This window comes from Bradysia coprophila, unplaced genomic scaffold (assembly GCF_014529535.1).
Source record: "Bradysia coprophila strain Holo2 unplaced genomic scaffold, BU_Bcop_v1 contig_24, whole genome shotgun sequence".
Taxonomy (NCBI): Eukaryota; Metazoa; Arthropoda; class Insecta; order Diptera; family Sciaridae; genus Bradysia; species Bradysia coprophila.
Window position 1 is genome coordinate 1,366,103 of NW_023503501.1, and position 25,738 is coordinate 1,391,840.

Genomic DNA, 25,738 nt, shown 5'->3' on the forward strand with positions numbered 1-25,738 from the left:
CGGTGCTTGACAATATCTATTTCTAAATAGCCTCAATACGAACAACACACACTCTACGGATAATAGCGGCAGAGTCAAAATGACCCAAAATTATATCGGCTAAATTTGAAGTTTTTTGCCAAAATGATGTATGGAAGACTTGTTCATTATCAAAAATAGGGCGCACCTTCCATACATCACTTTTCGATTGAACCACGGGAACCACCTGGAACCACTTGCAAAAATCAAGCAAAATTTCGACTCTGCCGCTATTATCCGTAGAGTGTGTGTTGTTTGTATTGGGGCTATTTATCTATTTCCAACTCGTCAAAATAGCGATGTCTAAGCAAGGCTGAAATTTATTATTAAATTATAATTTCGTATTTACGTACTTATACATTATACCAGCATTGTATTCTGATTCTGAACTGACGAAAGAAAAGTTACATTAATACAATTTGAGACAATTTACATCAAGCTTTTATTGATTTGTGTGCATTTATCTTTTATACAAGTTTAATGTTTGTTTGTCTATATGAAAAATTTGTATTATAAATTTTCCCGAATTTTTTCGTACAATTATTAAACATAAAGCTTGTGCAGAATCAGCAGCAGCTAAACTTCACCAGCTGATCAACAAACACACTGTACTTGTGTAATATACAATCAAACCACATTCTAAACAACGACTTAACTACAGTCATACGTGTTATGTGCGCACATAGATGACCTTAACGTATGTTTGCACTCCATGTAGCTTGCCTTTTACTTGTTTTCGATACAAAGGTATTCTATTGTCTTTGTCGACCAGCTGGAGATGTTCAGCTGTTGCTGATTCTGCACAAGCTTTACTTTTAATAATTGTATTTTCTCAGAATACAAATTCAAAAAAAGCCCTGGGCTTGAGACTTGACATGCCAACTAATACGAAAAGTTAAGACAAACGTGCGATTTTTTTACTTTATTGCGTTATTTGACACGTGAAATTTCTTGGTCCGTTTGGATGCATTTGAAAATGTTGCAATCGTACAGGTAGAGAAAAGTGAAATTCGACAAGGTTTTTTAATTGGTAGCTGTTGTGGTTTGTAAATTGATTCCACAAAAATTTCGTGAAACAAAAGAAAATTTAAGGAAAACATGTCGAACTTCATGTGTAGAATAATTATTTGTTCAACGAGGGAAGAAGAGTTGAAAATTGAATTTCTAGGGTTTGTTTCTGGCTACCAGTGCGTAGCGAGAACATACAATATCCAATTTTTTCCGGAGTTAAACACAACATTTTTTTTAAAAAAAAGGAGGAGAGATGCCCTTGATATGAAAATATTTTTGAACGAAAGGTTACTTTTGAAGAGTGAAAATAATTTTAATTGAGGAATCCCGAACGAAGCCGGGGGTACTTCGCTAGTGTTTGATAAAAGGTTGATTTGTACTTTATAGCGGCCAGTTACGTATTGGGACAAGACAAATAATGTTAACTCAAAATAAGTTTTTGCTTTTTCGTGGATATCGTTTGTTCAGTACATTCGTTCCACATGGACGTCATAACGTAAGAATAGTTACACTTCTACAATTAAGCACTTACGACGGAAACGACTATATTTACGTTTCTCTTGTTAAATGCATAGAAACCGATGTAGGACGAATAAAACTGTAGAACGTTTAGTGTATGCACATTGCATATACAGTTTATTCGAGTTAATTTCGTAATTTCGTACAACTACCGAAATATGTTTGTCTTGTCGTAGTAACTCTGTCGTAACCTTAGAGTAATTATACCTAGAGAGGAAATTGGTACGACGAAATATGGTCCCAACATCAGTTTGTATAAGATACAAATTTCGTATAATTTTACACCAATACATGTATGCGTTTGCTTTGTATAGTTCAATATGCCCTCTTAATTAAGAGGGCAAACACATATACCAATAAACATTTCGTATTTGATGTTGGGACCACATATTTTACGTAATTTTGTTCGAAATTTCCTCTCTAGGTATAATTACTCTTTGGTCGTAACAATGTCGTTGTGTGTGATATATTTTGGTTTAAAAAAAATTGAAATACACAAAATTCGTCATCAAAATCAATATTTTTTTCTTACTTGCAAACAACAATTATTAAATATATAGAGGTGACCCAAACGCTTCACGTCGAGTTACAAACATTTACAGCCCACTGCAGCAATTCATCTGTGACTTTGACAAAATTTTTGATTATTATATGGTCATCGCACTCTAATTTATATCGGAAATGATCTTACGATAAATTAATTGAGGGGGCTCTCGCTCGATTAACTCAGTTAAATCGGCGTCAAAGATCTTGTAAGATTGTTGAAGAATTGTTTAGGAATTGTCGTAGATAGATTGTCGCCTGAAAAAATTGATTGGTGACGATAATCACAACAAGGAATTAAGTGTCCCACCATAATGAGCAATCAGTTACCCCTCGTAATATTTTCAACATTTTGGAAATCAATTAATGCGGAATATAAGGAAGTATGATAATGTAAACAACATCAGACAAGTTTATGTCTTCAGATTTGAATATTTTGTGTCGCATTGCTTTCTACCAATTTGTAGATTTAATGGAAATGATCAAATTGATAAGTTCAAAAGACCGTGCCAAAATGGTCCAACATAGCCCATCTCGAGAAACTACGACAAATGTTTCTAATTTTAATTATTTAATCACAAGAAAAGTCCACAAAGGTGCTTGTGGGTGAAACAGTACCAACTTCATTCATCTATGTCCACATAAAATAGTTCTTTGCATTATGCTTCCCTCATCCACATTGTATATAACGCCGCATATATAAATAGTTGTACTTGGCCACCAAACTCGAGTTCGAATCCAGGCCAAGGTCACATTGATTAATCAATATTGTAACAAATAACAATAAAGTGCATAATATACGTCGAATGCATCCCATACTCACACACGCATTCAATTGCAGTTTTATGGTGTGGCGTATATATGTTTCAAAAAAAAATGTTCAGTGCGAATATCAACGATTAGAAAATAAATTTAATTTTACTTGAACGTCATATTTTAATTCTAAAATTCAATGTCTCTATCAATGTAATTCCAAATGCAATTCATATTAATATCTTGTTGGATATATATACAATGTTTACAATATATTCAGCTATAGTAAACCGCATTACGTCTATACACAATGTGCATCTATACATTCGCTAACAAAATCTATATAAAACGAAAGAAAAATGTTTACTACATTTTCATGTGATATATCTAATATATATCTAATAAATAAATAAAGCCAAGTGCAATTGCATATTACTTGAAAATTTTTCAAGGGTACATGCATACACTGTTCGTCAGAAATATTCGAAATGTTACGGTTTTGTTGTTCAACGATCGATATTTGAAACACTTTTAAAAATAGAATTCGGGAAAATCCATCAAACAGCAGATTAGGAAATCGTTCCATTGTATAGGGTAAAAAGGTTAGTTGCGAGCCCCATTCTGTCTTCGGGATCATTAATTAAATTACGCACTTTTTCAGTGCTGTCATCGAAACTAAATCTTAAATCTCTCGATAGATAAGCTTTCTGCAAAGTTAAATTTATGTTGTACCCCCCATTTAGGGGCATAATCTTAACTTCGCAGAACGTGAGTTTTTTCGGATTTAATTTTGATGACAGCACTGAAGAAGTGTGACGTAGCTCGCGTCGTAAGTGTGCCTAAAAATTGAATTTCAAGTGAACAAACGAGTTTTTGACCCAGGTGGTGAAAAGTGATGACACTGGGAACGAAACGTGAAAGAAGTGACAGGAAAAGTTGTTGTTTTGATGAAAGAATGTAACGTTTTTGGTCCACCTGAAAGTAAAACAAATTTCAATCCTTCCTTGTATGAGGAAGCTGCGTTAGAAAGAATTTTCCGATTTCCACTTTGAATTTCGACCGCAATTACAGGCCGTGAATTTATGAATGATCCCAGTCTTTTGTTGATATTAAAGACAAAGGGCTCGCATTTACACCTGGCTTCGCAACTAACCTTTTTACCCTGTAACCTAGTGCAGTCAGGAAAGAAATGTTTGATGCTTTTCTATTTTTAGTTCACATTGCATCATTCTGAACAAAAAAAAAAGTTCCACGACATGCCTCGAAAATATACAGTTATTTTTAGAGAGGGAATTAAAAATCCATATTCTTGTTTTCTGTTATCAAAACGTTTTATAAAGAACTAGTTAAGGTTTTTAGTAATGTCGCAGAACTTCTTTTTTTTACTCATTCTACGAATCTATCTGGATAATTCAGGAAAAAGGGAAAAAGGTATATAGAACAGGCAGGCAGTAATTTATTCACTGTAATGCCTCATACAACGTTGCATTTTCGACGCAAGATGCAAAAGTCATGACGAAAAGAATCAATTTTCTGACCAAATAACATTGACGAGATTGTCACCCTTTTCTAAGCAAGCTAAAGGGAGACTACAAAATAGAAGAATGAGAAATTAGAAATTCACGCCGTTAGTGCGTTATAAAATTCAAAGTGGAAGAATAGTCGTTTTATTGGCGCCTCAAAATTTGAAATTTAAGTGAATGAGTGAGTGGAAGCGGAAAGGAAATTCAACGCCTCCTTTATGAGAATGGGACGATTTAACGCTGCGGTAAGTCAAACAACGGTAAGTCGACAATCAGCGCACTTACGACATGAATCGATCACGACAGAGTAAAATAAACCAGACAGTAGCGCTTCATTCGACTAGGGACCTGAATGATCTGGTAGCCTCATATTTTGCGAATAAAATTAATTCAGCTTATGTCAGTGTTCATTTGAGTGCATTTTTGTACAGTGAATTAAGTCCCTTATTTGACGTTTCAGAAATGAACTCTACTGCCTGGTTTATTTTACTCTGATGGATATGTAAGTTGTGCTGAGCTTTTGCGTCCATTGCTGCGAATTTTCGGAAGAACATTTTTTTATAGAATAGATGCAAAAATACTTTCAATTCGTTTAAGTTGTCTGGTTGCGTAGGACGTTTTATAATTCTGACATGTACGTACACACCAAGAAGAAAACTGATTGCATTTTCATACAAACTTACTTGTCAGAATTTTCTTAAGAAAAATTCTGCTTTAAGTTTCAATGAATCATTATGCTACCATAGTTCAAGAGCAGTGTAAGGTACATTTAACGACAATTTGATTTTTTTTAATCCATCAAAAGATGCGTATGTAACATAAGATCCAACATCAAGAGTATTTTATGTACTCGTTCAAATATTACGGTTGTAACAAGTGTGATTCAAGTGTTACAAAATAATGACAAACTTTACACGCAAGCGTTTTATGCTAATTTTACATACTTACGAAATGTATCGAATTTGCTACAATCAAGTCAGTAATGACATATTTACAGCCCTCAAGCATGCAAAAACCGTAAAAGCAAATGACCAGGAGAAAGTTAGACTTTACCTACCTACCTACCAAATCTTACATATATTTTGATCACCTACTTTATCTTTACGTCAGTGCCTATTTCTCATTACATTTTTATCCACCGACGTTATGTTTTGGATAAATGTCAATGAACTCTCCCAATAAAAATCGAAACGACCAAGTTATCTTTTTATATATTTAAATTCTTCGACCGAAGAGAGAGAAAAAAAAAATATTTTAATTTTAGGCAAGACTTACTCGATAGCATTAGCTATGTCTAAATAAATGAAAATGGAATGTTTAATATTCCTATGACTTGTTTTCGACCTCAAAATTACATCTCGTGTGACGAAATAAATTTCAATTAACTTTTGACATTCCCAAATAACTTCTGTAAAATAAAAATTTTCGATCTTTTGTATTTAACAGACGTGAAAAATGTACGTCGCATTAGATGGCACAATAATATAGGTATACCCATAGAGCGAGTTGTTCGGTTTTTTATTTTTATTTTATTTTTTACAGTGTGACTTACAGTGCAGCCGCCACTTAGTGCACTATCTAAACGTTAACGTTTATTTCCTCGCAGCAGTATATAATTTGCAACGATGAAATGAAAATGTGGTTTTCGGTCACAGTAGAAAAACGGTTATAAAATAAGAGAAAAGTGAAAACTATGCGAAGCTGTTTGTTTGTGAATGAAATGTTTTTTTTTAACTTTTAATTCTGTTTTTGGTTGTATAAATGTTTCGTGTGTATAAAATATGAACAGACGATTGTTATGTCAAAATATATATATACCGTATTAACACACAGTGCATCGATATTTTAGCGCTGTAATTTTTTTTTGTTTTGTTTATGTTTTTATTCCGCTTGATTGGCATTGCATCGTAATTTAATAAGCTAAAAAGACGTTCTCGCAAATTATGTGTAATTAATTGGTGATAATTTTCGTCAAGTTCGATCCCCCGTTAGCCGTGTTCATAACTCGTTTAAAAGCACATTCCTCACACGTAACACACCACCATGTTGGAATCGTTCAATAACAATGTGGAGAATGAAAAGAAGGAAACAATTGAAAATATTCTACGGGCATACGAACGAAATTATGGTTTAACCGTAGAGTCTACGGAATGTACAGCTGGAAGCAAAATGGGGGACAACTATATGTCGGTGGTGAAAAGAATTAAGATAATCGGGACAATAGCTAATGGTTCCGATGAAGATTCAGGTAAATCAACCAAAAAAAAATTATTTCCCAACAATGAAAGGCAGAGCCAAATCAAAGATTAATTCATTACCATCAACCATTACAATGTCGCATACTTACATCTTCCATCCAATACAATGTGTTACCTAATAAAGCTCTCTGCGTATGTAACGATCGACAACGGTCGAAAGTGGCTTTTGGTCGAACAAAAGATTCCAACGTGTTCAAGGACTCACTTTCTTCTCGATTTTTCGGTTACATGTTCAGTCAATGGCGGAAGGGCACTTTGAAATGAAACTCTCTTTTGTCGTTTATTTTTTCCTATTTTGTAGCAATCGCGTTCAACTACGCAGATATATTGCTTTGATCGACATTAAATTAGGAAACCAGAAATTCCAGCAATGCGCGCCATCATTCCTAATTTCGATCAATTGTCACTCATACACATTGAGTTCGATATCTCACCATAGCACAACATTCCCGCCATTTCATTCGCTCATATGCATTATACAGGAAGTTGATTTATTATAAAAATGTAAGTCTGCTAACTAACCTTGAAAAGAGCGATTACCAAGGTTTAGAAAAAATCTTTGTTAATTAAATAGAAAAAAAATGCACAAAAACACACACACGACAGCATCGGGAGAAGAGATGAGTGTTTCATTTGAATCTATAGTTTATGACTCGAAAACATGATTGCATTTCATATATAATGGGCGTTTAGATCGATTGACTTGGTGCGAGTTCATGTTATTTTTTTTGCTTATTAAACAGAAATGTATATCTCTACCATTACCTGTGTGATGCAATGATGTAACACAGTAACACAGTAAACGACTGAGCTAAATTTATAATTTGTTATTGAAGACATTTTATAATTCATTTGTAATTAATTAAAACAAAAACATTTCGTTTATGCGCTCGAGATGTTTATAGTTTCATTGTTTTGCTTCAATTGTTGTTAGAGTTGTTGTCCGTGACGTATATTCAATTGTATCAGTACCTGTTCCATCAACTTTTTTTATGCAAAAACAAAAACATCTTCGCTTGCGTGGAAGCTTTCCCCAATTAAAATTAAAAGAATTTTTAGTTTCCGACTAACTTTAATAGTCATCGAGTGATATGAATAGTCATTATCGAGAGATAAATACTTGTTTCAGGCAGTAGATGTGTGACTTTTCTCTCGAGGCCGCGGGCCGAGTGCGATATTACTCAGTGACGAAAAGTACAACTTTCGTTGCCTTGTTAAAAACGTTAAGTTATGAGGTGCACGATGTGTATTATATTGTCGAGAATCGAGAAAATGTTTTCGTGAAATTTCTCGAAATTTTTTTAAATTTTTTGAAATTGATTTACGAAAAATTCCGAAAGTTCTCGATGAGAAATGCTTTTAGGTGCACGATGTGTGTGGTCGAGAGTCGAGAAAATATTTTCGTGAAATTTCTCGATTTTATTGAAACCGATTTTCGAGAAATGTTTCAGTGAGAAATGCTTTTTAGGTTAAGGATATCTTGCATTGTCCGCAGAGTCAACAAAATATTTTTGTGAAATTTCTCGATTAATTAATTTTCGAGAAAGTTCTCAGTGAGAATTGCTTTTCCGATGCGCGACATATATTGCTCAGAGTAGAGAAAACATTTTCGTGAAATTTTTCGATTTTGTCGAAAGAACCCTAACAGTTAAATATCAACTTTTGGCCTACACATTCTTAAAATCGATTTTTAACCGTGAAACCATGATGGCACATTTTTGACCAAATGGAGAAAAATGTCTTCTACATTTTTCTAAAAAAATCAATTTTAAGAATGTGTAGGCCAAAAATTGAAGGTTCTTTCTAGATATTGATTTTCCAGAAATTCTACAAAGTTTTCATTGAGGAAGCTTTTTAAGAGCACGATTTATATTAACAATTTAAAAATAAATATAAATTTTCGAGAAATTCGAGAAAGTTCTCGGTAAGAAATGCTTTTCAGGTGCGCAATTTGTGTGGTCCAGAGTCGAGAAAATATTTACGTAAAACTCGATTTTTTTTTCGAAATTGATTTTCGATAAATTCGAGAAAGGTGTCGGTTTTCGGGTGCGCGATTTGTGTTGTCCAGAGACGAGAAATCGAATTTCCGAGTAAACCAAGAAATTCGAGAAAATATTTTTTAAAAGGAAGGCTCTTGGTTGTTGGTTTTGGTCAACTTGTCTAAAAACATTTATCACTCGGTGGCGGATAGTTTTATTTATCGTTACCGAGTTAAGAAAAAAATGTTATTTCTTAACGCAGCGAAGCAATAACTCTAACTTGCTTATTGTTTCATAGTCATTTTTCCATTAATTATTTCGCCGAGTTTGAGAAAATATTCGGCTTTAATGGATCTGCCTTCACTCGAATCAGGTCGAGTCAAGTCAATTGGATATTTTTAGTTAGGCTAAAATACTCGACAATGCGAACGAGTTTCACATATCAATCTCTCATCGTTTTCTTCTTCTTTTTCGTTTACAGTATTTAATCGAACGTTGATTGTAAAACGGCAAATTGCTAGCATATCCAGACGTCAGCTGTTCCGGTGCGATGAAGCCTTTGAGAATGAAATAGCTGCATATTGTCATCTGATTCCGGTTTTCCGAAAACACTATCCACATCAAGTGCCATATCCTCTATGTTTCTTCGCTGGTAAAGATAGTGATGGCGAAGTGGTCATCTTGGAAGATCTATGCGAATCTGGCTACAAAATGGTCAATCGAATGAAGGGGCTCGATTATGACCACTGCAGAATCGTTGTACAGGTTTGCATTAGCCACTAAACGATGTTTGGAATACAAATGGACGATATTTGCTGAAATGATATTCTTCTATTGCAGGAGCTAGCCAAATTGCATTCAATTTCACTGATTATGAAAAAAGAGAGGCCGATACAGTTCAAAGAAGCTCTAGATAGTGTGAAAGAAATCGTTTATTGTCCGGAAGCGTTCGATTTCTACAAAGCTAGTTTGGACAGTAGTTTGCGGGAAGCGTTGTCTAGTCTTAGTGCGCATAACGTCGAGGGCGAACTGAACGAGCCAATAGCCAAATTGGCCAAGCTGAAAGGGGAAACATTTAAGATAATGTCGGAGCAGATTTTACACAATACGGACGAATTTAGCGTAGTATGTTCAGGGGATTTATGGATAAATAATTTAATGTTCCGATATAAGGGCTGTGAGGTGGAAGGTGTTAAATTTATTGATTTACAAACTGTTAGGTACACATCGCCTGTTATTGACATTTTACATTTTTTATTTTCGAGCACTGACAAACAGTTAAGGGTTGATAGACTCGATCAATTGTTGTCCGACTATGTATCCGAATTAACTCATTGCATTTGTGCGTCTGATTTGCCCGACACTGATATAAAAAATTATTCGAAACTGTACACTGTGACTAATATTAAACGGCAGTATATGGACAAGGTGATGTATGGTTTAGGCATTGCCATGTGGCTGTTGCCAGCTGTAACTTTTCATCCCGAACATATTCCAGGTAAATTGTTTTCAACGTTTTAACGCATTTAAAACTGTGTGCTCCTTCAACTACTTCAAGTCGCTTTTAACAAAGGAAATGCACAACCTTTTCGGAGAGTTGATAACAGGTGGCGTTGAGTGTTTCAACAATCCGAAAAAAACGGCGTAAATCAGGGAAAAATCAACCGTTTTTCGTGACTCTTTTTTGGTTGTCACTGGCACCGGTCCAAAGTCAAAAAATATTTCGAAAGTACGAAAACCTTCCCCATTTGTTAGACCGTCCCAGGATTTTATCGTAATTAGTATCAATCAAAAGGTAATTGCAGTGGCTTTCAAACGATCCCGATCAATGCTATGCGTCGACGTCCCTGTGGTTTTCTATGGCCGTTTATGGTCAGTGGTTACCTTTCAAATGACATCAAATTTGATCATATTTGTCACTGCAACTGGACTTGAAGCATAATTTTCGGATGTTAAACCACTGAATTTGAACAACCCAAAAAGACCACAGGGAAGTCGAAGCATAGCACGATGGGGTTCGTTTGAAAGCCACTGCAAATAGGGATGGTTTTCGTACTTTCGAAATATTTTTTGACTTTGAGCCAGTGCCGTTACGTGACGGAAAAAAAAGATCTCTGTTCCTTTATCTATTCCTTAATCCCATCTCATCACATCTTAAACGACAAAAAAGAATCACGAAAAATGGTTGATTTATCTCTGACTCGCGTTGTTTCTTTAGATTTTTTAAACACTCAACGCCATCTGTTATCAACTCTCTGAACCTTTCTAAACTCAAGTTTTATCTAGTAACCTGATGTTATATGTTGCCAGCAATTCTGTTAAACCGTTTGTCGTTTGACTAATCAATGATTCTCCTATTTACGTTACAGATTTGGATGTAATGACGTTAAACGATTTTAAGGATTCAAAGGTGGAAAAGGCCGTAACACAGATGCACACGACAGAGTATCACACACGAATGAAAGATGTTGCTTTAGAGTTTTATCAGAATGGTCATCTCGATCACCTCGATCATCTCGATCAAGTCAAGTCAAATTAGTATTGTGTCGTGATTGAAAATGTAATAAATGTAAAGAATTTTGTCTTATGCGGGCCTTCTGAAAGTTGACTGAAAGAACATATCGTACAAAGTGCACTAAGCTGCACCAATGGCTATTCAATTAATTAACGTTACGTGTTCTGTTTGGTATAACGAAAGCGTTCAAATAAGAATGGAATTTTATTGGTAAGTTTCACAAAACAGTAGAAACCATTTTCAGGAAAATATTTTCCTAAATTTTCCAACAGTTTTCCGAATTTTCCGATTTTTTTTTTAGAAAATCAAGGAAAATGTCGGATAAACTAGAAAAATATTGGAAAACATATTTCCCAAAAATAGTGCTGATGGTAAGACAGTCAAGATTCTAGGTGAAATATGTCAAAACAACATTTGACCAAAGCTCGGAGCTTTCATTTTCCAGTTCCAAATTCGAGTAGTTTTGAAAGCTCAGAGCTTTCGACATATCTGAGACCTAATCTGGGAACTTTTAATGAAAATATTTATTTCATTGTGTCGTTACAAATCTTGAACTTGAGGAGTTGATAGTTAAATTGCCATTTTCAAGAATCCACATTAGAAATTGCTGCATATATCCATTTTCTAGCAATTATCTAGTAATCAGAATGGTTCTTTGTATAAACTGTCAAAATTGGCTTCAACGGCGACAACATTCTTCCACCGGTTCCTAATAACACTATCGCGTTCAGTGCAAGCATCTACGTCTCCGTCACATACCCGCAACTCTCCCTGAGCTCTAGCACCTTTTACTAATGCTGCTGTTCGAGGCTGCCTACTTCTTGCAAAGGTCTCAAAGGCCTTTCGCAAAACGTCTGTGCTCATTCTGTCACCATCAGCTACATCTGGCAATACCCGACTTAAATGATAGCAATCTTCCAGAGCCTGATTTGCACCCTGTCCCAAGTGTGGACTTGTCGGATGAGCGGCGTCACCAACCAGCACACATCTTCCGCCTATTGAATACCATTGATACGATTCTAATTGTGGTCGGTCGTATAATCCGTATTTGATAATCCGGTCAGCTTGCCCAATAAGTTCCGGTACAGGTGAGCACCAGTCTTTGAATGTGTCTAGTAGTTGGGAACGATTAGCGTTTAACTCTGAAGGAGAAAATAATTTCCAAGTTTCGTGACTGGCGTTGCGATTTCGCTGAGTTATCGCCCATGAAGTCGTTGTTGGCGAAACAGGGTAGCAGATAAAATGCGCTCCCGGACCGTAGATATTTAGCATGGTCCGTGGTGAATTTACTGACAATGGTGTTGGAGACATTCCAGCTGTCTGCGTTAATCCCGTATAAGATGCTTCTTCTTCTTCAGCACCATGCTTCTTCAAAATCACCAATCGAGAAATTGCTTTAATTCCGTCACATCCAATGAGAAATGATCCCACAACTTTTTCGCCGGTCTCTGAAACGGCTGTGACGCTATCCTCGTTTTCCATAATGTCCTTCAGCTTCCAACCTTCGTGCACCTTAATGTTATCCGCTTTTAAGGCATCTTTTAGTGCAAGATTAAGAGTTGTTCTCTTTACTCCAAATGCTGGTTGGCCATATTTCTGTGGATATTTTGACGGAAGATCCGATACCCCAAGCACATCTCCACCGAAATTGCTTTCACACAACACTTCAAGGTGTGTAGCGGATTCGGTTATACATCTACCGATTTCAAGCAGAGACAGAACTTTCAGCCTAGAAGAATTTACATTTACAAATGAAAATTTACATATTTCCATGAACCACTGTAGATTTACTACTAACACACCCATTCGGACACATCATCAAAGAAGCACCAGCATCGCCCAATTCTTTGACCTTTTCCAGAATGACTGGTTCATATCCCTTCCTCTTTAGTAGCAGAGCTATCACAGGACCAGCAATTCCACAACCAATGATTATCACTTTCACAGTCGGCATTATACTGACACTCTACAGACAAAGTACAAATAAAAAGCAATATTTTGTGTGTGATAATGATAGCAGTGTGAATGTAGATAAGATTGAAATAACTACACGTACAGTCATACGAAGTGCGACTCACACGTAGTTCGTGAGTTAATTCAATCCACGCCATTAGTCGTATAAATTTATACGTCAGAGAGAGCTTTTTTCTCCTTTGTTGCGATCTGTCAGTTTTTCTATTTTGCGATTCAGTATGGAAATGAAAACTAAAATTGAGATATCTTTGCTGTTTTATGTGGTTTTTCATATTGTTTTGGACCAAAATGTTTTTAAATGTGTTTGGAATCGGCATAAATAGATTGTACGAAAATACTTTTTTCTATTTTATCATTTTGTTAATGTTAATCGATTCCAAACACATTTTAAAACATTTTGGTCCAAAAAAATATGAAAAACCACTTAAAACAGCAAAGATATCTCAATTTTAGTTTTCATTTCCATACAAAATCGCAAAAAAAAAACAGACAGATCGTAACAAAGGAGAAAAAAGCTCTATCTGACGTATACGACTAATGGCGTGGATTCTGTAGTATGATCAGAAGCTGAATTTTCTTCCACTATTAGAGGCTCTGAGATACTTACGTGGATCCTATTTTACTTACTTACAGCAAACGAGCAGAGAGTTGCTAATATGACGACTGGGACGTCGTTTCGAGAGGGAATATGTCGAATTACAGCCGGTTTTTTGAGAAAGAATTAAATACATTTTCTCTCGACCAAATTCAAAATCATTCAACATATTCACTCTATCCGTCAAAATGACCCAGTCGTCATATTAGCATCACTCTGCAAACGAAGCAAACGACGAAACTCCTTCGTGTCTAGTCTACAATTATCGTTTTTGAAATTTTTACAGAGCGGGTAAAAAATAGGTTTGACTTGAAAGTTCTGGTCAGATCAGGTCAGCTATCATTAGAAGAACAACCTGACCTTACCTGAAATTGCTCATATTCAAAACAGCTTTCAGGTAATTTCATAAAAAAAAATCAGGTAAATTGTCAGGTCTGATCTGATTACCATATCCAAGTTTCCGGTAAGGTAGAAATTGGTCACATCAGGTTCTGGTCAAATCAGGTTCAGGTATTTTCCCATCAGGTTAAGGTCATACCTGACATGTTTCGAGCTTTAAAAATTGTCAATATTTCCTTGAAAATAGTTTCAAGGATGTTTTCCATAGCACTGCTCCTAGCATGAAAATTGACAAGTGACAAATTTGGAGAATTTTATGATAAAATCTCCATAAGTGGTACGAGTAGTTGAAAAGCCTGAAAGACATCGTTTTATTTCAATAAATTCAAAATTTCAGAATCGGAAAGAAAACCAATAGCAATGTCAATGTCAGAGCGATCCTCTATCGTAAAAAAATTGGATTTTGAATGTTTGCGCGCATTCTCAACACTACTGAACAAAATGACAACTCTGGCAATAATCTGGTACGATCGCTTGATTTTATTACTTCTTTTCGTTTTGTTGTGACGTGTAGACAGTGAGAAGAGAGAGGTCCAAGAACAAAATTTAAATTATTGACTGTCAACAAAGTGCCAACATGATTGGATCTAACGCTGAAATTGAGAAAAAGTCTGAAGAAATTTCAGCTCAGGACGTTGATGTCATTTCCACTCCGAAGATAATTACCATCGAAGGTATATCCCTTTGCTACCAATACAATTTTCCTCGCAGATTTTGACATAGTTGAGCCTAACCTCAATCTGTCAGGGAAAATTTGTCTGATTCGTGTTCGACAGTTTGTCATTAATTCAACTTTGTCAAATCAGTTTTACGACTCATACGCGATGCTCAACAACAGCACGGCCTCCGTCACGGAGACTATCAGCGATACCGCGGCTACTGCACTCGTCGCATTGGCAGATTGCGTAAAGCATTGAAACTACCCCAGGGCGATAAGAGACACTACAAGAAGCGTGACGTTGGTGTTGAATTGATCGAAGTGAAGAATGCGGACGAACGTTTCCTGCACATTCCGTTGATGCTATCGGAACGGGCTTGGTCGTATGCCATGCAACTGAGACAGGAATCGAATACTGAGCCGAGGAAAAAGTTTCATTTAGTGAACAAATTGCGGAAGGCTCTCGTGTACGCGCAACAATTGAAGGAACTGTGTGGAGTAAGTGAACGCACAAAAATTCGAGCTCGTCAGTGAGATATATAACCGATACCATTCTGTCCAGAGCAAGATCTGCGATGCCAGAACGAAGCTAGAAGCTGAAGCGTACGTTGCATGGATCCAGGGAACGTTGAATTTTGAATTGTCATTGTGGAAAGCGGCAGCTGAGAACTTAAAGCATGCTCAAGTTGTGTACGAAAATTTGTTGAACGCTTTGCCGGAGGAGGAGCAGACTCTATACAAGGCCAAAGTAAGTATACGAAAACGATTGATTCATGTACGTTCAGTGACTGAACTTCAGTCAACCGGTGGCTGGGATTCTGTTTGTGTTTATCGCATTTGGATTGAGTGAATCAGGAGATTTCCTTACCGCATAGCTGACATGGTTGTCTGATGTGAATGTGAGTCCTTCTAATGTGTTATATGGAGTCTGTGTGGACAGTTTTCCGTAGGTGGACATTCAGTTGGTACAAGGTTTCGTTTTTATTTTGTATTATAATTCGGTTGTCACACTGCCTACTAGTGACAGTTGTTTGAGCATGAAAAGATTTGAGGAAAAATTGATGCTTTTATATGTCAATTCCTAGAGTTCCATTACTTCAAAGGGTCACCTCTCTTCCCAGTGCTAGAACTCTAGGATGGTGAGTACTCCAATCGGTTTTTTCGAACTTTCTTCTGGACTTGAGAGAAGTCTGAGATGTGTGGCGATCAGTTCCTATAATTCTATCACTGCAAAAGGTCTATCTTCTTACCAAAGCTAGAACTCAAGGAAAACTAACATTTCCAACAGTTTTTTTTAGTAACCTCTGGATTTGAGGAAAGATTGAAGTGCCTGAAGGTCGTTGGGAAGCTGAGACACAGCAAACAGGTTTTTGGTGTTTCTGTTGGTTTCGGTTACAGAGGAACCATTACAAGTTCACTCAAGTAGCTATAGTCTTCCCTATTTTCAACTGCACAAATCTCAGTGTAGGTGAACTTTCAACCCAATAAGGCTATATCTGCCTGAAAGTACTCGCAACACCCCGCACGATTGCGTAGGCGTTTCATTTGCCCAAAAAGAACTCAATAAGAAAAGAGCATCGAGGAATTTTTTGAACGGTAGCTTTGGCTTCTGGGGACCAATGCCTTTCAGGACACAAATGGCAAAGTTCGTGTGAATCTTCGTCCGATTTCGAAAGTTTTAAATTTATCGGCGACGAATACTTACGTTGTGCCTTCTCCAAATCTCCTTTCGATTTTAGAACAAACTCCTCTTGAGGTACAAAACGATTGTGATCTGCAAGGATACCAATAACGATAAGATGAACTGGACAAACAAAGACTTCTGGTTGATGTAACTTTAATGCAATGTCCTCCATGGAACATTTAAACAAAATGTTTCCCTATCCATTTAAAACACAGTGCACTGTTTTCTCGGTCTCTGCCCATTAACCAGTCGATTTCTCACTTTGCATCCGCTTCGACGTGACCCTTTTCCCATGAACTTTGCGTTTGTGATTCCGAACGCCAGCCGCCTGTTTAAATTTCATTCCGCACAAAGTGCATTCATGATTTTTCACATCCAAATGGATTTGCTTGTGTTCGTTGAAATATTTCCGCGTCCGAAACGACGACTGACAAATGTCGCACTTGAACGGTTTCTCTCCTGGAAAAGGAAAACAAAATTCAGCCATCGACAGTTTCTGTGATTCCGACAACTCTACCTGTATGCACACGAATATGATCAGCCAGAGCACCCGGACGATTGAAAACCTTTCCACAAGTCGTGCATGGCAATTGATTCAGCGTGTTATTGTGTTTCCGCATATGAAATGTTAGCGCACCGGCCATAATAAACGTTTTACCGCACGTTGCACATTGATGAGCTCGGTCATTGTTGTGCATTCGCATGTGGACGATGAGATAGGACGACCGGGAAAATGATTTTCCGCATACATTGCACGGATATTTGATGCCACTGTGTGTGTGTTTCATGTGATCGAGCAAATCTTTCTTCTTCTTGATCTTACTGCCACAGATGTCGCATTCAAAACTGTCGGGATACAGTGAATGGTTCTGAATGTGTTGATTTAGGTTCGCCTGACTGACAAATGCTTTGTCACACAAATAGCAATTGATCGTTGCCTTTTGGTTTGACTCTGAAGTCTTGACGGACGCATTGGCATAATTAATTGACTCAGTTCCGCCGGTGTCTGAATGAATTGTTCTTTGATGTGCAACTACTTCGGACGATTTTTCAAAGGTCTCGCCGCACTTATCACAGGGATACTCTTTCACGGTTATATGCGATGCTTTGTGCTCCCGCAAATGTCTCTTTGTCCGGAAATTCACCGCGCAAATGCCACATCCAAAAGGTTTCTGACCGGTATGTAAACGAACATGTTCAGCAAGCGATCCAGATCGATCAAACACTTTACCGCAGTAGGGACACGGACACTGCGGCATTGTATTGTTGTGTTTCTTCATGTGAAACGATAGTGCTCCTGCCGTAATGAACGCATGACCGCAATCTGTACATTTGAATGGTCTGATGTCTTGGTGAATTCGCATGTGTACCGTTAGGTAGGAAGAACGATTGAATGCCTTGCCACAAATCGTACACGGATGCTTGATGCCACTGTGCTTGTCCTTCATGTGTCCCAGCAAATCCTTTTTCTTCTTTATATTGCTGCCACAGATGTCACAGCTAAAGCTTTCCGGAAACAATACATGATTCTCGACATGTCGGTCGAAACTGAGCTGCGATTCAAATGTTTTGTTGCACTTAGTGCAATGTAGTTGATCATGCCAGTGTTGTTCGCCACTAGTTTCATGGCCCATTTCTAATCGACTTAGTTCTGGTTTTACTTCCTGTTTCACTTCATCGATTCCGATATCCGGCTCAAAAACGCAAGGCTCATCTTCACGTTTAACGATGAACACTTCCCTAAAGTGAATGATGTAGTGAACGTTGAATTCGGTGAAATTCTTCATTTGTGATGGACAGAAGACACATTGGAACGTTAATGTTCCCTCAAAGTTGCAGAAAATTTCCGCAAATTTTTGACTTTCATTTAATTCGACTAGTGTCAACGGATCGTTTGACTGTGAATCCATCGTTCCAAGGAGATCCGAACTCATTGTCCAATTTTCTGAACGGATTTTGTGGCCGACAAGAAATTATTATTATTTTTTTGACATTATTGACGTTTTGATTCGCTCGGTGTGAGCATCTTCTTTTGTGGTTGTCGTTGGACAGGATCTTTCGTTCCATATAACTTGTCGCTTCTGGAATATGGATCGCTCTTTTTACCATTTTGCAAATTTCTCCGGTTTTTTTTTCTGCGTTCAGTCTTCAGTGATAACATGCAAACAGAGAGCGAAACTTACCGTAAAATTCTTTTCATTTTTGACCCACTCAAATCGGCATTATCTTGCCGAACATGATCTCTCAAAACTCGATAAATGGCCTTTTATGCCGGCGCTATTTCTACAGAAAGGATATGACGTGAATGAATATTGGTTCATTGGAAGGGTAAGTTCAAGTACTCCCGGGATAAGCGTGGACTCGGTGGGAAGGGAACCTGAAAATGACTGACCTGACTCCGAAAGGTCCCATTAGACTTTACATTAACATTATAGACCTAAAATTGGATTACTCGCTCAGGACTTCCACGCTTTAAAAGTCCTCCTATTTTAGGAGTTTTAGGACGTTTTTACACTCAGCTTAGGAGCTTTCGTTCGCTGGGAAGAATATATTTTTTAACAACCTTTTATGTTTCCTTGTACAAATAGCTCGATGTGTAAGGCTTTATATGTGATAAATCAGGGCCTAATATTTGTCAAAAGTTTCACAAATTTTGACAAATGTTTCACAAATGTTAGGCCCTGTGATAAATTCATCATTGTACGAATTCTGATAAGCCCCTATTTCCTGTATGAAATTTGTATTGCTGATATTGCTGGGAGGTCTTTATTTCTTTTAATATCACGGTGGGGCTTTTTCGTGGATCTGTTCGAGAAAAGTAATAAATTCGACGTCGTTCCATACATTTTCGTAGTGTGCCTTAAAGTACTGGCTCTTTCTTATTTTTAGCCCCGTACGAAGTACTGGAGGCTTATAAGATTAATATGCCGTTTGTAACACGTCGAATTGGAAGCAGACAGTAAGGGCAAAGCATTTGGTTATGTTCATAGATGGCGAATCCGCAATAAAAAAAATGTCCGTCCGTCCGTCTGTGACCCCTCTAGCTTGAGTAAATCACAACCTTTTTTCAAAATTCTTTTTTTCCCCGATTGGTATCGACAAAAGTAAGGTCAAGTTCGAAAATGGGCATGGTAGGGTCGGCCCCTCCAGAGCTAGGGCCCTATAGGTGTTTTTCAGTCTTTCGACGATATCTACCGAAATACGCACGCAATAGCTGCTTGTGATATATCAAGTGAAAGGTATTGACGAGTAGAACAAAGTTGCTGAACATTGTTTTTGGGTAAGATGCAACGTGGGCTTGTTGGGAGGGCTCAAAGGTTGTTACTCGGCCCTAAGTGTTTTTTGCACATAAATCGAGTAAATCTCAACCGATTTTGCTAGATTTAGTTTTTTATGGAAGGTAATTGAATACTGAAAAGAACGTGGCGAAAAAAGTTTCAAATTTGGGCCCTTGGACTAAGGCCGCTACTCGGCCCTAAGTGCTTTTTGCACATAAATCGAGTAAATCTCAACCGATTTTGCTAGTTTTTGTTTCATTTGAGAGGTAATTGAATACCCAATGGAAAGTTGGCAAAAAATTTTGGGTTTCTAAAATAATGTCGTAAATTGTTGGTTTTATTTGAAAGGTACTTCGTACGGGCTTTCGTAATTGCGCTATGCGCAATTTTAAAAATGAACAGTTTCAGTAAATTTGACAATGCCCAACTTGACTTGCATTTTGGTAACAGACGCATTAGACGGTTGTAGACGTATTAGGGTTCCGGGCTTATTAGGGCTACGGACGTATTATGGTTGCGGACGAAATAGGATTACGGGTTGTACGGGGCTAAGTCGCAGCAAACGCTCCGACTGTTCTGATGCCTTGTTTATCGATAAGTTCCATCATTCTAAGCAAGAAATTGTTTTGCAGTATGCCTCTAAGTGGCTTGGTTTCTTTTATATAGTTAGCTTGAAGTATCGAATCGTCCCATGAATGAAGACTGAAGTAGCGAACTAAAAAAAACTAAGACACTTAGAGGCATACCGTTGGGCAATTTTTTGCTTAGAATGATGTGACTTTGTCGAGAAAAAAATAAGAAAGAGCCAGTATGCAACACTTTTTTCAGTCAGTTTCAGGCACACTATGAAAATGTATGAAAACTTTTCATTGAAAAGATGTCGTTTGTATCATTTTTCTCGAACAGATCCACGAGAAGGATTTTGTGCCAGAACAAAAAAGTTTTGTTTTGACTCTAGAAACGATTATCCGTTGAGAAATTCCACTTTCACGAACTTAGCAAAATAAAATGTGTTCAGCTTCAGCTCCACCGTGACATCCTTTGATTTCCTACATCCGAAGTATTGTCTTGTTCGTTCTAGTATGTAGCAAAATAAACTCCCAGAAAAATGGTAGTTACCAAAGTTACCAAAAAGGTCTAAGTTCAGTTTTCGACATTTGCCTCTACCTGCACCAAGGCTTTCAGGACAGGAAAATTTTCCGACATATTTTACCGTTTGACCATTTTTCATTTGATCGAGCTATCACCACTCTACTGACCGAAAATGTTTCGAGCTAAATAAAATGTAGTTTTAGTTTAAAAATGAGTGAGACTCTTCGAAGTAGTTTCTAAGAAAATTATTTCACAAAAATCATGTGGATTGGCAGTATCTCAAGCGTCGCAGACATGTTATTTTACTCATCCACTTGTTGTATTGATCTTGATCCTGATTTATAAGAGGTCAATAAGACTTTTAGGAGCATTGTCGCAAATTTTAGGGGATTTTATGAGGTGTGAGAGGCCTGCTCGCCTTTTAAAAAGTGAAATTTTAGAGAATTTTTATTGAAATAGCTCAAGTTTCATTTGTCGTTGTTTGTTTGTTCGTTTGTTTTATTGACTAATTATTCAAGTCATTTATGCTAGAGTAAATGGGATATTTTACGTATTCAACGAAAGATTAGTAATTATACAATTTACAGTCAGGGACTATTTTTGGCAAAACATTTTCCCGAATTTTCGTAAAATATTTTTTAACGGAAAATTAAATATTTTCCCAAAAACAGTCACTGCATTCAGTTGAGGTAATCGGTGTCAGTGCCCGTTCATCTCTACTAATCGAAAATTTCAATCGACTATAAAAGTTTCACAGTTAAGGCGACCGTGCCTGAGTACCATGACTTTTGAATGATCAATTTTCCGAGAGGCTATCGTAGAGATAAACCTTCTCTGCAACCACAACCAACAGAGGCGTACCGTAACGTAACAATCACTCTCTGTTTTTCTACGGATCCACTTCCAGTTTAAATCGTTTGTTGACGGTCACCTTTTTCCCGTGCACTTTCCGTTTATGCACCCGAACACCGGCCTGTTGCTTGAATTTCATTCCGCACAGATCGCAACTATGATTTTTCTCGGTCAAATGAATGGTCTTGTGCTCGTTCAAATATTTCCGCGTCCGGAAAGATGACTGACAAATGTCGCACTTGAAGGGCTTCTCTCCTGGAAAATGGAAACCGAATTCAGCCATCGACAATCTCATTGATTCAGATCATAACTGCATACCTGTATGGACACGAACGTGGTCGGCCAGTGCTCCTGGCCGGTTGAAAATCTTACCACATGTTGGACATGGACATTGGGTCATTGTGTTGTTGTGTTTTCTCATGTGTGATGTCAGAGCACCGGTCATCACGAATGTTTTACCTGAATTTATTGGATTATTAAACAGCTCTGTTCCAGCGAATCTTAGGTCAAAATGGACATACCACAAACGGCACACTGATACGGTCGAATTTCATTGTGCATTCGCATGTGCATATGGACGTACGACGATCGGGAAAATTCCTTACCGCATATCTTGCATGGAAATTTGATTCCAGTATGCATGTGCCGCATATGATCCATCAGATCTTTTTTCTCCTTAATCTTACGACCGCAAATATCACATTCATGTATCGACGGAAACCATGCATGATTCTCGATGTGACGATCCAGGTAGATTTTGCTCACAAAGTCCTTACCGCATAAATGGCATTGTTGTATCGGACGATTGTACCTCTTCGATCTCTCCCGTTTGTGTTTTCGTTTCTTTTCCACCATTTCCGCTTCGGCCGTAGAATCGTCGCAATCGATTTCACTGCAATTTTCCAACTTCAACGAACTCGCCACATCCGTGGGTTCGTCAACTGATTTTGTTTTGTCGGCTGACGGTGATTTTGTAACCGTCTCATCGACTCCAATGTGCGGCTCGAATAAGCATTTATCGTCTTCCGTTTTGACCACAAACACTTCCTTGAAGTGCACCATGTAGTGTATGGTGAATTCGGTGGCTTCCTTCATTTGGGCAGGGCACAGAACGCAATGGAATGTCAGTTTCCCCTCATAGTTGCAATAGATTTCACCAAATTTGTGATGGTCTTTCGGTTCGATGTAATTTAGCGGGTCGTTTATGATGCACAGCTCCATGTTTATGTACACACAAAATTAAATTGATGACATGAAAGTAAACACACCGTGTCTGGAGAGTATACACTTCTGTTTGATTATGCACAGCAAAGCTAACCGAAACGTCGTGTGCCATATAGCCAATGACTTACGTTCTTTTATGTTCACAACAGGTTGACGAACTAACACCATCTCTTCGCTACTGCGCCTATAACATCGGCGATGGAGCATCCATGAACGATTTAATCGAAATGAGAGCACAGGGAGTGCTTAGCAATCTTGATTCGCTCATTTCGCAAACGAAAAGCCAGAGCAGCGAGACGTTGCAAACAACTGAGTGGCGAGGCCGTAAGGTCACAGTACGGCCGGAAAAAGTTCGTCTATTCTTACTCAGCATTCAAGATTTGGACAAAAGCATTGAAAAGGCAAAGACAATCAATTCCAAAATTGAAATCATTGAGAATGTTCTGTTCGACTGCAAGGATGCAATATCGGCTGTTCGGGACGAGATTAAACAAGATCCGAAATTGCGTCAATCGGATAACGGTGGACCGGTGTCGGGCATTCAGTATTTGTTGGCTTACTTATCGTACATTCGATTGATTCGCACTTTGGAACGAAACATTTACTTGGTTGCGCAGGCCAAACAAAGTTTGGATGAAGAGAAATCGTCCGGTGAGGGCAAGAAGGTTCGACCACAGGATTTGACTCGGCTGTACGAAATCATTTCGTCGAATGTAACCGAACTTCAACAGATCAGCGGACTGGAGGACGACAAAGTCTATCAAAAGGAAATCGAAGTTTTGTCACTGTCGTTCAAGGCATTCCGTTGCTATTATATTGCCGTTACATTGGTTGGATTGAAACGTTGGAAGGAAGCGGTCGCTTTATACGTTCGATCAACAAATTATGCTACCGAAGCGTTGAAACAAAAACCGAAACAATTCAATTTGACCGACGATTTGAAGCAGCTGATTACGCTGATTGAGGGCTGTAAATTCTCAGCTCACGCATACAGCGTATTGGAAGATGATACCAGCGAAGAATTCATAGCTTCCGGTAAATCCCAAAAGTCGTCGAAACCATTGTTCGAACGTTTGTCCGAGTACAAGGAAGATCAGCAACTAAATACGAAAAATCCAAATGTCTTCCAACTTACTCCGGAAATGGAGCCCATTCCCTGCAAACCGTTATTCTTTGATTTAGCCCTTAATTTTGTCGAATTTCCGTCGTTGGATGACAAACTGGATTCGCCCGGAGCAAAGAAAGGCGCTGGCATATCTGGATTTGTTAAAGGATTCCTTGGATGGGGTGGAGCCAGTAAATAGGTTTTTACTGCCTTCTCAATGTAAACAGGAAACTATCGAACTGGTGAGAGGTTTCAAGTTTTTCATATTTTCAAATTATTCGCACCCAATAAATGGATGATATTCACAGAAGCAAAAGTGATTTTGGTTTTCCATTAATGTTCTGTAGTCGTCTGCCGACTTTCATTGTTAGCTGGGACAGAGATGTTCTCAACGAGATATCAAATTTTCATCAGTTTTCTTTGTAAGAACAACTTCGCTTGCCTAAAATTAGTCTTGTGCCCCTAACGAACCAAATGGACGTCAAAGAATATGATTGACAGGTGGATCGGGCAGGGAAATTATGTTTTCTTCGAGTCAAAATATTCCGTAAAATGGACTTTACATGATTTCCCGGTATCCAAACTTTTCACGAAAAAGGTCCAGGTGACTCGGTTACTCGAGGTTACTGGAATATACCGCAGTGTTTCTATGCCATGCTCGAAAAGAGTCCAGTTCGGTCTAACCGGAACAGGAACTTGATTTCGACCCGAATGTGAACTGAGCATTCGACGCAACTTTACCTTAACCTGATATTTTCGATTTGGGATTGAACCCGACTCTGACACTGAATTCGTTCAGCTCGAATGTGCACTTACACTTGTCCCGAACCTAAAATTTTTTGTGAAAATTGTGATTGTCAGATTGAGGTCAAACGCGAAAGTAAAAGTTCAAGTTCGGGTCAAACCAATACCGAATATTTCAGGTTCAGGTCAAGTTCGGGTCGAACCTGAAACGTTAGTTCAGGTTCGGGTCAAACAGATTGAAACAGATTAACCGGAACCCGATTCAAACCTTATAGACTGTTATGATCATAGCGAGAAAACCGAAGACTAGTTATTATAACTTGCCTTGGCGTACTCGTCAAAGTATTTGCTTCTCTTTCAACGTGGTACGTTGAGAGCGAGAGGACAGAAGACCAGTTTATTTTAACTTTCCTTTAGGTTACTTGTCAAAATATCTTCTTCTCTTTCAACAGTCTATACAGTGTTTAAGCAGAGAGTTTTTTGACCAATTAAGTGTAAGTGATCTCGGGGTATAGCTGTCAAAACAGGAGGCAAAATTTGAATTTGTGTTGCATTTTGCAAACAAAATTAAATTAAAACTTGGAAAACACAAATTCAACCGAATGAAAGATTACAGTTTACTATTCCATTGTTTTGAACTCAAACACACTACATCTACATGCAATTAAAACGAAAAAATCTCAAAATTGTTTTCACATGAAAACATACTGCCACGCAAATTCAAATTTTCACCTCACTTTAGTGGGACAGCTATACCCGAGATCAGTTATATTTCCTCCTCGTATGCACAATTGGAACTGTCGAAACAGATAAACAATTGAGGTTCTGAAAGAACAGGTTAAGCCACTTTCGAGTTGATCACGAAGGCGGTGGTATCAAAGTTTTCCTGTGGAGGCAACTAGGTTTGAGAAACTTTATAAGACGATTTCAACTTACCACAATATGCAATGAGTGCGCTTAACAAATTTGATTTCACCCGCCTTCGTTTGTGTTTTAACCTGTTCTTCCAGAACC

General features: G+C 37.8%; 5 protein-coding genes across 5 annotated transcripts; 2 read left to right on the forward strand and 3 right to left on the reverse strand.

The window, feature by feature from the left end:
- Positions 1-5,886: 5,886 nt before the first annotated feature.
- On the forward strand, positions 5,887-11,192 carry LOC119077775. The gene is made up of 4 exons (XM_037185085.1): positions 5,887-6,615; positions 9,086-9,369; positions 9,445-10,102; positions 10,974-11,192. Exons 1-4 carry the CDS (start codon positions 6,411-6,413, stop codon positions 11,141-11,143), a joined length of 1,317 nt encoding a protein of 438 aa, XP_037040980.1. The 5' UTR covers positions 5,887-6,410; the 3' UTR covers positions 11,144-11,192.
- Positions 11,193-11,630: 438 nt separating this feature from the next.
- LOC119077776 (aurachin C monooxygenase/isomerase-like) lies at positions 11,631-13,135 on the reverse strand. The gene is made up of 2 exons (XM_037185086.1): positions 12,922-13,135; positions 11,631-12,848 (listed from the first exon to the last, which is right to left on the reverse strand). The coding sequence occupies exons 1-2, from the start codon at positions 13,071-13,073 to the stop codon at positions 11,762-11,764; spliced, it is 1,239 nt and encodes a 412-aa protein (XP_037040981.1). The 5' UTR covers positions 13,074-13,135; the 3' UTR covers positions 11,631-11,761.
- A 1,442-nt stretch (positions 13,136-14,577) lies between these two features.
- On the forward strand, positions 14,578-24,291 carry LOC119077773 (signal recognition particle subunit SRP68). The gene is made up of 4 exons (XM_037185082.1): positions 14,578-14,761; positions 14,894-15,243; positions 15,308-15,493; positions 23,025-24,291. The coding sequence occupies exons 1-4, from the start codon at positions 14,665-14,667 to the stop codon at positions 24,177-24,179; spliced, it is 1,788 nt and encodes a 595-aa protein (XP_037040977.1). The 5' UTR covers positions 14,578-14,664; the 3' UTR covers positions 24,180-24,291.
- LOC119077774 (gastrula zinc finger protein XlCGF57.1-like) lies at positions 16,555-18,448 on the reverse strand. The gene is made up of 2 exons (XM_037185084.1): positions 16,947-18,448; positions 16,555-16,888 (listed from the first exon to the last, which is right to left on the reverse strand). The coding sequence occupies exons 1-2, from the start codon at positions 18,361-18,363 to the stop codon at positions 16,671-16,673; spliced, it is 1,635 nt and encodes a 544-aa protein (XP_037040979.1). The 5' UTR covers positions 18,364-18,448; the 3' UTR covers positions 16,555-16,670.
- LOC119077777 (zinc finger protein 12-like) lies at positions 21,605-22,938 on the reverse strand. The gene is made up of 3 exons (XM_037185087.1): positions 22,173-22,938; positions 21,970-22,110; positions 21,605-21,906 (listed from the first exon to the last, which is right to left on the reverse strand). Exons 1-3 carry the CDS (start codon positions 22,870-22,872, stop codon positions 21,689-21,691), a joined length of 1,059 nt encoding a protein of 352 aa, XP_037040982.1. The 5' UTR covers positions 22,873-22,938; the 3' UTR covers positions 21,605-21,688.
- Positions 24,292-25,738: the final 1,447 nt, after the last annotated feature.